Genomic DNA, 13,339 nt, shown 5'->3' with positions numbered 1-13,339 from the left:
CACCAGCTTATATCTAGCAGATTCTTAGTATTTTGTTTGACTCCGTACTAGTAATTTATTTTCTTTTTTTCGCTTTTTTTTTTTTTTTTTTTTTTATTATTATTATTATCTTTTTGCAGTTGAAGTTAGGATGATTATTGAGTATGTGAGGTCCGAGGCTGACTTGTTTCGATGAATCCGGCCCAAAATGTTTAGTAGGGCCATATTATAGAAAGATATGCAATCTACGGTATATCTCATGTACCACTAACAAACTTTTGAGCCTGTATATATTATTTGATTATGTGCTTCATGCTTAAGAAATTAATAACCCGTGGTGTTTGAATAACATATTACATGTTAATACTCAAAAGTTTTACAATAATTTTATTCTTGCTGTATAAATAATCCTATATCCTATACTAAGGTTTGTAGAATCGGATCTATAAGATTGGATCTTAACCGACACTGAAGTGGGGGATGCAAAAAAACCCGTACCCAATGAGAAAACTCGAAACCTGATATTTTTTGGGTCTGGTTGGGGGAGGGTAAAAATGGGTCTAGTGTTGGGAATGTAGATGATTTTTAGTTTTTTTTTTGCGGGTCCGGCCGGGAAATGGTTTTAGACATAAACCCGATTACCCAGCTCGTATATCCGAAAAAAGACCCGAGTCCGTATACCCGACCCCTAAACCTGAAAACTTGGCTCGCAAACTCAATTACTCGGCCCGTATACCCGATTACCCGACCCACAAACCCGAAAAGACTAATACTAGTGAGAAAAACTCGTTTACCGATAGTTCGTAAGTAAATGGGGACCCAGATAGTTATGAGACAATTCATTTACCTGCTAGTTAGTAACTAATGATGACCCGACGAGTCCAAGTTGCGATAGATTTTTTAATCGAGTTCGAATATAAAAATACCTAAATTCGGCTTAAACCCGGTCTAATTTCATCATTGATTGAAAGTCCAAGTTAGAGATAATTAAAAATAATAAAAAGTGTCCCTCTTGGTAAAATCAAATTATTTATTTTGTGGTCAAATTAGAAATATTAGAAATTAGAAATTCAGGTTTTAGTGATGGGTTAAACAGACAAGCGAGGAGGTTACAGAAGAAGAGCAACAAAGTAACACCGCCCGGCGCCGTTAATAACCTAACTTTGGCAGTCACTCACTCACCGCCGCCGAAAATCAAATTACGACAACCTAATCATGGCGGACGCAGTACAATACAAACTAGAGCGTATGGTGAATGAGCTGGACGACCTTGAACGGCGTGGCTTATTCTCCCGTCGTGAAATCGGCGAAATAGTGAAACAACGGCGGAAATTTGAGTACAGACTGAAACGTCCTAGTCCGTTAAAAGAAGATTACTTAGCTTACATCGATTATGAGAAATCTGTCGACGCGCTTCGTATCCTTCGTAAGAAATCGTTGGTGCGTGAACTCAATAATAATAATAAAAAAAGTGAAGACGGAAAACGCGTTGTAAAGATGAAACAGTCAGTTTCTGATTTCGCAGGTCTTTCGAGGATCGTTGATATTTATCGATTAGCTACTAATAGGTTTAAAGGTGATATTCAGTTGTGGTTTCAGTATCTCGAGTTTTGTAAACAAAACAGAAATGGACATATGAAAAAGGTATATATATATATATATATATATATATATATATATATATATATATATATATATATATATATATATAAATTAAATATCTAATCTAACATGATGATTATCTGATTCATTATATATTTGTGTATTTTTTGTCCTTATTGTTGACTGATAATTAGGGCATGAATGTAAATTATTGTGTACTATTCAATCTACTTAAGCTTTTATTACTGTTGACTTAAATGTAGTAAGTGTTGGAAATTTGAAAATTCCTGATTACTTAATAATGCAACATAACATGATAGATAGATACAATAGTGAAAAATGAACGTATATTACACATTTAAGCAGCTGGTTTGAAATTACTTTGAATACGTTACTCATACGTGATGATAAGTCAGACACATGAAGTTATCATGTACTAATATGTCCTTAGGATCCTCAGAGTGTGGTTCGGGTTTCCTGCCCGAAAGTGCGTGTGTGTGTGCAAATGATGACTAGGCTTTGGTCCGGACCGATGCAAGCTTGCCTTTCAAAAAAAAAAAAAAAATGTCCTTAGGATTATATGTATTGCTTCAAACAAGTTGAAAGTACGCCTATAGAGAAATTGCATATTTCAGATTTGTATAATTAGTTTTGGTTTTTGAGTTCTGATTGTTTGGGTTATACAGTTTTAGATATAATGTGAATATGCAAAAGTGGTTTGAGATGTTGCCCAAATTCAGGTTTTGGCTCAGGTGATTAAATTTCATCCAAAAGTAGCTGATGTTTGGATATATGCTGCTATGTGGGAGTTTGATCATAACCTAAATGCTGCAGCTGCCCGTGCGCTTATGCAAAGTGGTTTGAGATGTTGCCCAAATTCCGAAGCTCTTTGGGTTGAATATCTTCGAATGGAACTCACATACCTTAATAAGTTAAGTGCTCGTAGGGCTGCTCTTGGAGAGGATGTAGGAATGTTGGTTCGTGATCGGGGGGATCCTCAAGAAGATAAAGAATGGAGAGAGGAAAATAAAGAATTATTTATGTCGATTGATGAAGGAAATGATGAAGTTTATAATGATGATTTAGATGATGTACAAAATAAGGAACTGAAGGAGAAAATTGATGTCTTTCAGGAGCAAGGATTGAACATTCTTCAAACTATTTATAGATGTGCAGTGGAAGCTCTTCCATCTAGTTTTGGCCTGAGAACGCAGTTTCTTGAAATATTGGAGGCAACTAATTTGGCAAATTCTCAAAGTATACAAAATGAGATACTTGCTGATATGAAAAATGAATTTTCTAAAGAACCAGGATACTGGGACTGGTTTGCAAAATACGTTGCAGCAGGACGTAAGAGCGCAAAAGTTGTAAGCAAAGAATTAGACGTTGGTTGTTTATTCGATGCGGTTCAGGTATGTTCGTCTTTTTAAGTCTCTATCTATCCTGTATATATTTTGTGTTTTGGCCATGTTAAGTTTGGGAGCTTAAAGTTTCATGTTCTTTTTTTTTTATGTGTGTAGGTTTATAATGAGGGTTTAGAGATTGTACCGTCATCAACGATGTTCAATTTATGTATCAAATTCTTAATGGATGCAATTGGTCAAAATGGAAGCAGTCAAAGTTGTTGTATGCTTTCTGATTTAAAATCAGACAAATATATAGATCCTGTTGCACATGTTTTAACCGTCTTTGAAGACGCTCAAAGAAAGGGGTGCATTACTGAAGATCTTGCCTGCCAACACATATCATTTCTGTTGGAATTAGGTAGGTTAGACGATGCAAGAAATTTGGCAGAAAAGTTTTGTTGTGGTGGAGAACTTCCAGAAGCAGTTAATTTGTGGGTCCTACGCCTCTCAATAGAAACAAGACGTATCGGGACTCCAAGCAAAGCTGATGATCTTTCGTTTGTGTTTGATCTTTTGCAAAATGCACTTAAAAATATTTCTGTTTCAAAAGCAGAGAGCCTGTGGCTTATGGTATGTTGATTTGAAGTTCATGGTGGTCTATTATTTGCTAGAAAATTAGAATATTTATTTACTGAATGTTTAGTATTATTTGTTGTGTAGGGGTTGAAGTATTTCTCAAATCAGAAATCGTATTTTGAGAAGCTAGTGGATATATCTATAAGTTTATTGATGAGAGATGGTGGTAGCGATGACGGTTTCTCTCTGTCATCTGCGATAGTAAATTTTGCTCTACAGAGAAATGGAATTCAGAGTGCAAGAGACATGTATAAGCGGTATCTCACCCCAACCCATTTTACCCTAATTTTATTGAATTGTATATATTTTTCATTACGTTTATACTACAACAATACCCAATCGCGCGCATGCAAGGTATGTGGGAGGTGGAGATAAATCTTTCAAGCGTAAACATCTCTAATGTACGTAAACTTGGATAGTGCACAATATCTTAGTATTAAAAAAAAATTAAAAGTTTGGACCTAAATTTCACCCACTTTGACCAACTCAGACTCTGACTCAGACTCTCAGATCGACTTTGACTGACTTTGATCTGCGTTGACCGACTAATTAGAGGTATTTGGGCAAAATGTGTGTTGCTAGTACTGTTCTGAAGTTACTACTAGTTAACTAATAATACAGTTATTTACAAAAATTTTAATGGGTACAGGTTTCTTGCGTTACCTCGGCCTGGGCTTGCTTTATATAGAAACTGCATTGAAATGGACCTGAACATTGCATCTTCTTCTGCTAGTGCTAAGAAGGTTCACCTTGTAGAAGAAGCCCGAAAGTTATACGAAGCTGCTCTTTCAACATATAACCAAGATGCGAGTTTGTGGCAAGATTATCATTCTATGGTGTCCAAGGTACAACAGTAATTATTTTTAAGTTTAAAATGCTCCTCCACACAATCACACACATAATAATAATCAATGGTTTGCATGAAAGTATAAAACTGAAAACACATTATGGTTTTGTATGCAGATGGGGACGTCCGAAACTGCTGCAGCTGTGCATTGGCGGGCACGAAAGACACTTAAAGGCAATGCTACATTTTAAGAAATTATTACACTAATGGGAGATTTGCATTTGTGAATCACTCGCAATTTTTGCAGGCTTTGAGAATTTTAGGCGCGTTTGATTAAAAACTCGGAAAATGGCTTATTTGATATGTTGTGATTGAGACTGTTAAATAATTTGATAAATTTTTTTCTACATTTTACTTATATTTTGTATCATTATTGGGTTTTATAGGTAGGTATTTATGCACCTAAAGCTTGATTTCACTATTTCGTTGATTGAAGAAACAACTACTAGATTTATGAAAAAGAACAGAATATGATTAATACGGAGTATATACTTATGGTACACTAATTTTGTTACAAATATCAAATATCCAATCCAATTAATACATTATGATATATAACCGATGGGTATTTTGAATCTCGGTTTGATCATGAATTGATAGTTGTCTTGAAGACATCAGACCCTTTGTGTATACGATTCTCATGATCAAAAAACCACGCATATGTGACTATGAGTAGGCAATTTAACTGAATAATGAGTTGAGCTAAACAGTTTTTAAGTGCATGTCGTTTTCTGTATAAACAAGTGCGTAGGGTCGTAGACTTGATTTGATGCAGATGGAATGACAAGTTTTTTTGCTGTGTCGTCCAGATGCTTAGGTGGTTTTAGTTAACAATATCGTAATGATGCACCACCTTATGTTAGCATGTCATTGCATACTCTAGAACACCTAACTAATTATAAATGTTTGCTTCACATTACCATTAGTTTAATGTACAGCGTATTCATTTATTTTTTGAGACATATAATGTGTCAATATGGGGCTTTTTAACTAATTATATATGGTCACTCTCTTCTTTTGAGTGATAACAGGGTATTGCTTCAATCTTTATACCCTCTGTGTATACGATCTTGGTCTAGTGTCTGTGTTAATAATATTCAATGTTTTAACTTATGGATTATTTGGAACCATTATATGGGATATGGTGTTATAAGGTGGAGATGGGTAGGTCATTTAAACTGTTGAGCATATTTTTGTAGTCAGTCTAAGTATTTTATGCTTAATTATAACCGGTTTGTATCCTTTTACAAGCCGGTTATTTATTTTATTATTTTGAAAAATGCCAACAGCCGCATAGATAAGGAGAAATTGGTGTATATGCAAGGGTATGCTGCATATACTCTTTTTAAAGGTGATATAAGGTGGTCAAACTGTCTCACTTTTTCCTTGAAGACTTGTATTTTTGTTGACCGTTGCTTTCTTGGGGGTGAGATGGGATTGTATATGGTAAAATTGGCACCAAGGAGATGTAGGTGTAGTGTCCCGTTTTCTATTATGGCCTGGGAGCAATTAATGATCCATATTCAAGTCCTAGGCTACCAAATGTTTGGTTATCTTTTCATCATAGATAATCAAGGGATTCCCCTTCTATTCTGGAATCCTATGTGCTTAGGTCTAGGGTTTTTGGTCAATGTCTTCTGTAATTGCTGGCCTGTAAATATGATGGTGTTATGATAAACGTGGGCCTCACCAGTCATATCCTCCTGTATACATCTTGATGTCAACTGCCTGCTAATATGTGCCCCATTGACATGAGTACAACGGTTATTAGAGCTTATTTTAGGGTTCTTGCAGGTAGGTTGACTCCCAAAAGTCAACGGGTCATGATCGTGTTTACTGTAATTTGGTATGAGTTGGTGTCTTATTCTGTTAAAGTTAATTCAGATGGGTTGTTTTGGTGGAAGTCTAATTGTGGTAATTGGAATAGTGTGGATCTAAAATTGACCTCAAATAGCCAAATCGAAAATTATTGGTTAAAGGGAGGAGCTGCAAATTTGGTGACTATGGTGGATGATACCATAGTCATGGGCACATATATTAGATTTTGGTATACTACTTGTGAGCTGCTAAAGACCCAAAAAAGTCAACTGATCAAGATTTGGCACTATGACCTATTGCCCAGTCAATGGGCTTTGACTTTGAGGGCTGCTTTTTCTGTTATGGGTGATAAGATTTGGGATGTTAATATTATTGGTGATCAAAGGCATACATATTTATATAGAATGAAGATTGGCACAGGAGATGGAAATAGAATAAAGTCTCAATTTAGATTTGCTATTTTTGGTTACACAAAGCAACGATTATTTGTGTATGAGTATCATTTTATTGTTATAAGTCATAACTATGACATTAGGTTTTGGGATGTACATTAAAACTTCTTTTTAGTTTTGGTCTTTTGTGGTCGCACTACAACAAAAAGGTCAAATGTACACACATTTTATTGCATATCTAAACAAGTAAAAGCGTGTAGAAAAATAGAGTTCACGCTTGGCTGGAGTGTGAGGAAATGGGCCGTAACAAAATTTTCATGATTCTTCACGGTATTAAGTGTATACATACTTGAACAATCCCCACACTTTTTGTGAGGACACGACGTGAATATATTACATTTTTGAATGCGAGGAATATAAAGAAATTACTCACTTTTTCAAATGTGAAATTTCTACCTCACACATATAAGCGTGTGCATTTTGGTATAATTTATTTTATTTTATACTCGTTATATATATATATATATATATATATATATATATATATATATATATATATATATATATATATATATATATATATATATATATATATAACACCGTAGAACGATTGAAAATTACTGCAACATACGTATTACAAATTAAAATATACATAAGAGCGTCATTCAACATAAGAAAACAGATGTGAATTCAATTTCATATAACAAGTCTCATCACTTTACATATTCTAATGCTATAGATATATACAGATTTTATATTGCATAAGTTGTCTGTGCTTCATGTATTCCTATTTTGAAAATCTGAAAGTTCCTCGATCGACTCTGTTAATACCATGGTTTCTGAAACAGTAAACAAATCAAAACCCATTATAATATGATCTGTTTTTAAGAACAATATAAAACAATAAACTCACTTATATTTAGCAATGGACCCAATACCAAATTATATATAACTGATAATGAATGAAAAAGCATATCAATTCAGCACAGACCAACCAAAGTACTCACCACAAGGTTGATGTTGAGCTCAGCTTTAGCTTTGTAAGAGCAAGGTTGAGAGCCCCGGAGCATCAACTCTAATCCGAGCTTTAGCTTTGTCCAAATAGGTTTGATGTTGAGCTCAACTTCCGTGTAAACCCTTTTGTACTTGTGTAGTATCAATTCTTCCAGATGTTAGCCTAAAAACCATATATGTCTGCATGAGAGTTTGAAAGCAAAAAAGTAAAGCCACTGTTAATGAAGAATTTTTTTTTTAAATACAAATGCCCTTATTTATATTGCTCAAAATGTAACGACCCGGCCTTTTCGACTAACTTTTATGCTTTGTGCTTTCACGAAACTGCGTATTTGTGCGTACTGAGCTAGTGTATGCTCTGGGATCCTTATTCATGTTGATTACTTTCGTTTATATTTTAAAACTTGTTATTAAGTACGTAGTTACTTAACTTGATCCCCGAATGCTTTTATGACAGTTGGTGTCACTTGACGTTTGAAACGAGCTATGTTTGTCGGTACACGTTTAACTTTGGTCATAATCGGAATATTATGACTACGAAATACTAATTGTTATTTTATAATAACAATTACTTGGGTTTTGGATGCTTAATTACGCTTAGTAATTTACTAGAACACACTAGTTAGTCTTGTTGGACTTTCTACCTTGTTGGACTTAAGCCCACCCTACTCTAGTTAGTGGACTATTTAATTAGCCCAATTATTAATGGATTATGAGCCATTTATATATAAGACAAATGCCTATTTATAAGAGCCAACATATTAGCATTTTTGTTAACCATTATCACTAATGTTGCATGGGATCCCAACAAAAGCACCAACTTTAGACAACCATTAACCAAAAAGTAAAAGTTTGTCCCCCTTGTCCAACCCCCCCCCCCCCCCCCCCACCCCCCTCCCCCACCCAAAAAACGGCCATGAGGGCCTCCCCACACCCATTTCCACTATATATACAAGATTCAAACTTGAAGATCTAGCTTGAAGATCTAGCTTTCTAGCTTCATGTAACTTGAAGATCTAGCTTCATGCTTCAAGGATCTTCAAGAACAATCAAGATTCAAACTTTCTAGCTTTAAATCTTCATTACTTTTGTTGAATCTAAGTTTTCTAACTTATGATCTCTTTTATTTTGTTGAAAGATCAAAACTTGTGTTTGTGGTCTTCATGAAACTTGAAGATCTAAATTTTATGCTTCAAGATCTTCAAGAACATCAAAGATTCAAGCGTTCTAGCTCTGTAATCTCATAACTTGTGTGAAAAGGATCCACGCTCTCTAGCTTAGGGTTCCATTACTTTATTTGATCAAGTTTGTGTTCATACTTGTTTGATTGAAGGAAAGTTTTTAGCTTTAGTTGTAAATAGAACTTGTATTTGTGTTAAGACTAAGAATATGATGTAACCTTGGTTCATCATCCTTCTAAAACTCTTAAGTGAGTTGTATTCTTACTTGGTCTTAACATATTGTGTGTTAATGGTTGAATCTTGGTCAAAGTGATGCTAGCACATCAATGAGTTGTACACTTGAAGCTTACACGCATCAAGGATGAGAACCATGATGAGCATCAAGCACCAAGAAACCCACCGGAGCAATTGTTTACTGTTTTTCGGGGTCTGATCTGACTCCTGGACTTCTGAAAAATTGATTTTCAGATAGTTCGTTTCGATTAGATGACTTTTTGTTTAGGCCTCGCCTAAATCCGATATACGGTTTAGGATTTATAGCCTTCCGAAAGTCACTACGCCTTTGTAACAACGTGCTGAAAATTCTGAACTACTTGCACTTAAACCATCGCCACGGTCAAACGAAGATGAGTTAGATTCTGAAAACTGGTCAGCGGTTAAAGGAATCGCATACGGAGCCTTGGTCACTGACTACGCGTCTTTTCAATTTGTATAGAGGTCGTAGCAACTGATCAAAGTCAGCCTTTTGTTTCGATTAATATTCTTGTTAAACTTACTTAGCTTTTATGAATGATGAATGATGATGATGATGGTGATGACACTTAGACTTAATTTATGCACTTTTAAACTTTTTGGGACAACATACTGACTTAGTGACCTTTGACTTAGGTTGACGACCTTTCGGACCGACTTACTACTTGCATATTTTTCATACCGACTTTTACTGCTTATTCAATGTGAGTTATAGCTTCCCTTTACTACTTTTTACTATTTTTGGGACTGAGAATACATGCGCTTTTTACGTTTTACATACTAAACACGAGTACTTAAACTTTACATATGAGTGGGTGATATAACAACACAAAGATTCCCCTTAGCTCGGTAACGTTTAATCATTGGTTTCCTAACCATGAACGCGAATCTTAGATATGGATCCATAGGGTTTGACAACCCCACTCGGGCTAGTCGCGCTAGCATTCAACGGGTGTTTAATACTTCGAGGACAAACGCACTCGCCAAGTGCACTTTTAGGGGGTGATATACATACGTTAAGTCTAGTTACCGGGTGCCCACGGTTAAGCATATACTTTTCATACTGATTTAAACTGCTGATTGAAACACTGAAATCTCGTGGTTTACATTACTTTACTGATTACAAACTATAGCTCACCAACATTCGTGTTGACTTTTAAGCGTGTATTTCTCAGGTGCTTAGACGATGTTGCTTCCGCTGTTAGACTTGCTGTCTTGGTGTTATAGACTTGCTGTTATGGGCCTGCTGTGTTAAATTTCCGCTGCATTACTTAGAGATGTCTCAATCATGAAACTTTTATTTTGCATTCGTAACTTATGTTATTTTCAAACAGTGGCTTTGTAACGACCTTTGGGTCACATACTTATGTTAAGGCTTCTATTCATTGGAAGCACGTTATCTTTTGTAAAACACTATATTTTTATGAATGCAAAACTGGTTTTTAAACAGCATATAGTGTTTGACTTTGTAGTGATCCTGTTATTGATGAACCGTACACGATGGTTTTGTACGGGGCGTCACACAAAACCTGTAACATCACAAAAAGTATTAACTATAAGTCAATAGAAAAGAGAATTCAGTAATCAGTAGTCATACATGAATTTAGGTAAAACGCAGGCCCTTGTTTATATGGGTCGAAACAAGTCAGTTCACATTATCATATATGATTTGCTCCAGACACCGATAGTTAAAAACTTGTAGACAATAAATGATTTATATAAAAAATATATAACTTGTATTCAGACTTTTGGAGGTTATTAGCATACAGGATATAGGTTGGGCAGCTTTCGGCCCATTTGACCATTTCAACCTATTGAAGATACAATTTAGCAAACTTACTTAAACACTTTAAGTTCTTCATTCGAGTAATCAGGCAACCCCTATAGTCTTTCTACCTCTACCAAGGTGAAATATTAGTACTAATTTCATATTGATTGTTAAAAAATATATATAACAAAAACTTTACCTGATATCATCAACCATGAGTCTAAAATGACAACTTATAATTAGAGGTGGCATTGACACCCATTTACTTACAAATAGGTAACTTTGGGTATATTTAATAGTAAACACGATTTTATAATTCGGTACCTTTAAGCTTCATACCAAGTTATTTTCTTTTCATACCTTCACATACATATCTTGTTTAATGAAACTCCCAAAAACCACTTAATACTTGTGAGTGTCGATCTCCGAAGAACTGAAATTGGGGGTTCACACATATATCATAATATTATCAACAATAATCATATTATAACCGAACATGAACCATAACCAAAATATATAATCATGAATGCATACGAATGTATACCTTTACAGATTGGCGTGTAGGATAAATTTGTATCTTTTGCTTTACACTGTATGTATGATATACTGTGGCTTGTGTTTAACGGTAGTTGTTTCAAGGCTATCAGGAAGTACACAGCTGAAGATAGAACTTGAAGTACTCACTCAAAACCAGTAAAGTAAGTCCTATGATCTTAAATTGACATGCTCAAATGCCGAGAGAAATTGAATGGGTAGCTTCTTGCATCAGTTGTATAAAAATGAATAAAATCATATTCAGATCTATTGTTTACTTAAAAGAGAAAGAAACGATTAATTTATTACTTGAGGCTACCAAAATAATGAGAAAAAGCATACTACACAAATCAATGATCCTTCTGGCCATATCCTTTTCAGTTCTCTTTGATGTCCTAATTCTTCCATTAATGATCTAGGTACAGATACACATATACACATATTAAGATTAACCAAGACAATGATTAACAGTTCTATTCATGCACACTGCTCGGAGTTTCTGATTCATTGGTGCATCAATAGCGTGATAGCTTCAAACACTTGAATTCAATAGCAATAAAGTATGTAACAAACAAACAAATAGCTTTGAGCCTATTTGCGGCATAACTTGAGTAAGCAACCAATACATAGGCCTACATGAGAGATCAATATGAATTTCCCGTACATAATAAGAAGAATTAACTTAAAACCCTAATTATAAGTCAATAAACATGTAAGTGGAAAAATGCACCAATTACTCAACAAAACAAGTGAATAACAGAATTAGTTAACATCGTAACCTAACTAAACGAACTAATTGAACAAAATGGTGCATAATCAAACATATAAACAGATCTTAATAACTAAATGACGAGTCTACCTGTTCGTATCAGTTTTTGAATTTGAATGGAACGATTTGACGAGTGCTATATGCTTCAAATCCATCACGAACCAATTCGCTGACGCCGATCGATTATATTTAAACCTAATTTAGAGAATTATTTCTCAAGAGATGAAGCCGATCGATGTATTTGTTGGACTCGCAGAGTAAGCGCTTGGCTATCGTCTATTGTTACTCCGTATTTGTTGTTGTTATCGGTATTTAATTAATATTTTTATTTTATATTTATATTTATATGGAGTAGTTAATAGTAAATTAATTATATTTATTAAATTTTAAAATAATTCTATATGAAACGAATCTACACGCTTTTTGGCGAATTCATCAACCTGATATGCTACTACACATTTAAAAGAGTTTATGAAATCACCACACATGTAACCGTGAATAAAATTCTAAAAGGATTACACGCTTCTAACCGTGTAAATATATGCACACACTTAAATCCGTGAAGATTTGTTAAGTACACATTAAAGAGCATCTAAAATTTTAATCACACTCATAGGTGTGAGGAAGTTAAAAACAAATTACACGCTTGAGTCATGCGTGAAAAAATAAGCGTGAAGAAATAACATTTTTGTTGTAGTGTCGTTTTGTTAGAGGCCATTGGTTGGTTGTCATTTGCAGTGTTTTGGGTGTCACTAAAAACTCCTCGAGTATACCCGTTGTAGTTGTAACTATTGTTTTTGTTCTGTTGAATTTTTTCGGGGCTGTCCCCTTATCAAAAAAAAAAAAAAATAATAATTAAATAAAAAAGTTTTGACTCTTTGTTAGACTATGTTGAGTGTAAGTTAGCTGTTAACTTTTTTAATTGTCACTAATTACAACTAATATTTTACTATTTGACTGTACTTATATATCAGGTATAAGTAAAACATTTTAAGCTGTATGTATACTTTATTTGTTTATATATAAAATGAATATTATGTGCGTTTAATAGGAATTAATAGTTCATGATTTTTGTATGTATAAAAACTTTGGTGCATGCATAGGCGATAGGTAATTAATATCGATTTGTCATGACTCATGAAGACTTATAAACCTTAAATTATATGCTTGATCATCACATATTATCATCACATATTATCAT

General features: G+C 34.4%; 1 protein-coding gene and 1 long non-coding RNA gene across 4 annotated transcripts; one reads left to right on the top strand and one right to left on the bottom strand.

The window, feature by feature from the left end:
* Positions 1-1,159: 1,159 nt before the first annotated feature.
* On the top strand, positions 1,160-4,795 carry LOC139840364 (uncharacterized). The gene is made up of 6 exons (XM_071830628.1): positions 1,160-1,623; positions 2,322-2,993; positions 3,102-3,557; positions 3,648-3,820; positions 4,213-4,408; positions 4,527-4,795. The coding sequence occupies exons 1-6, from the start codon at positions 1,195-1,197 to the stop codon at positions 4,599-4,601; spliced, it is 2,001 nt and encodes a 666-aa protein (XP_071686729.1). The 5' UTR covers positions 1,160-1,194; the 3' UTR covers positions 4,602-4,795.
* Positions 4,796-7,309: 2,514 nt separating this feature from the next.
* LOC139840062 (uncharacterized) lies at positions 7,310-12,434 on the bottom strand. 3 transcript variants are annotated; one of them, XR_011757214.1, is made up of 6 exons: positions 12,229-12,434; positions 11,380-12,001; positions 11,196-11,268; positions 10,206-10,596; positions 7,628-7,814; positions 7,310-7,459 (listed from the first exon to the last, which is right to left on the bottom strand). It is a non-coding gene; the product is annotated as an uncharacterized lncRNA (long non-coding RNA). The 3 variants fall into 3 exon arrangements; XR_011757215.1 differs by having other exon boundaries at positions 11,380-11,784; XR_011757213.1 differs by having other exon boundaries at positions 11,380-12,434.
* Between the last annotated feature and the right edge of the window lie 905 nt (positions 12,435-13,339).

This window comes from Rutidosis leptorrhynchoides, chromosome 4 (genome assembly GCF_046630445.1).
Source record: "Rutidosis leptorrhynchoides isolate AG116_Rl617_1_P2 chromosome 4, CSIRO_AGI_Rlap_v1, whole genome shotgun sequence".
Lineage (NCBI taxonomy): Eukaryota > Viridiplantae > Streptophyta > Magnoliopsida > Asterales > Asteraceae > Rutidosis > Rutidosis leptorrhynchoides.
This window is presented reverse-complemented; position numbering and strand designations above follow the sequence as displayed.

Bases quoted from the DNA above. Each gene is read 5' to 3' on its own strand.
- LOC139840364 (XM_071830628.1), top strand. From the start codon at position 1,195: ATGGCGGACGCAGTACAATACAAACTAGAGCGTATGGTGAATGAGCTG. The intron at 1,624-2,321 runs GTATATATATAT...GCCCAAATTCAG, and splicing joins GAAATGGACATATGAAAAAG to GTTTTGGCTCAGGTGATTAA. The intron at 2,994-3,101 runs GTATGTTCGTCT...TTATGTGTGTAG, and splicing joins GTTTATTCGATGCGGTTCAG to GTTTATAATGAGGGTTTAGA.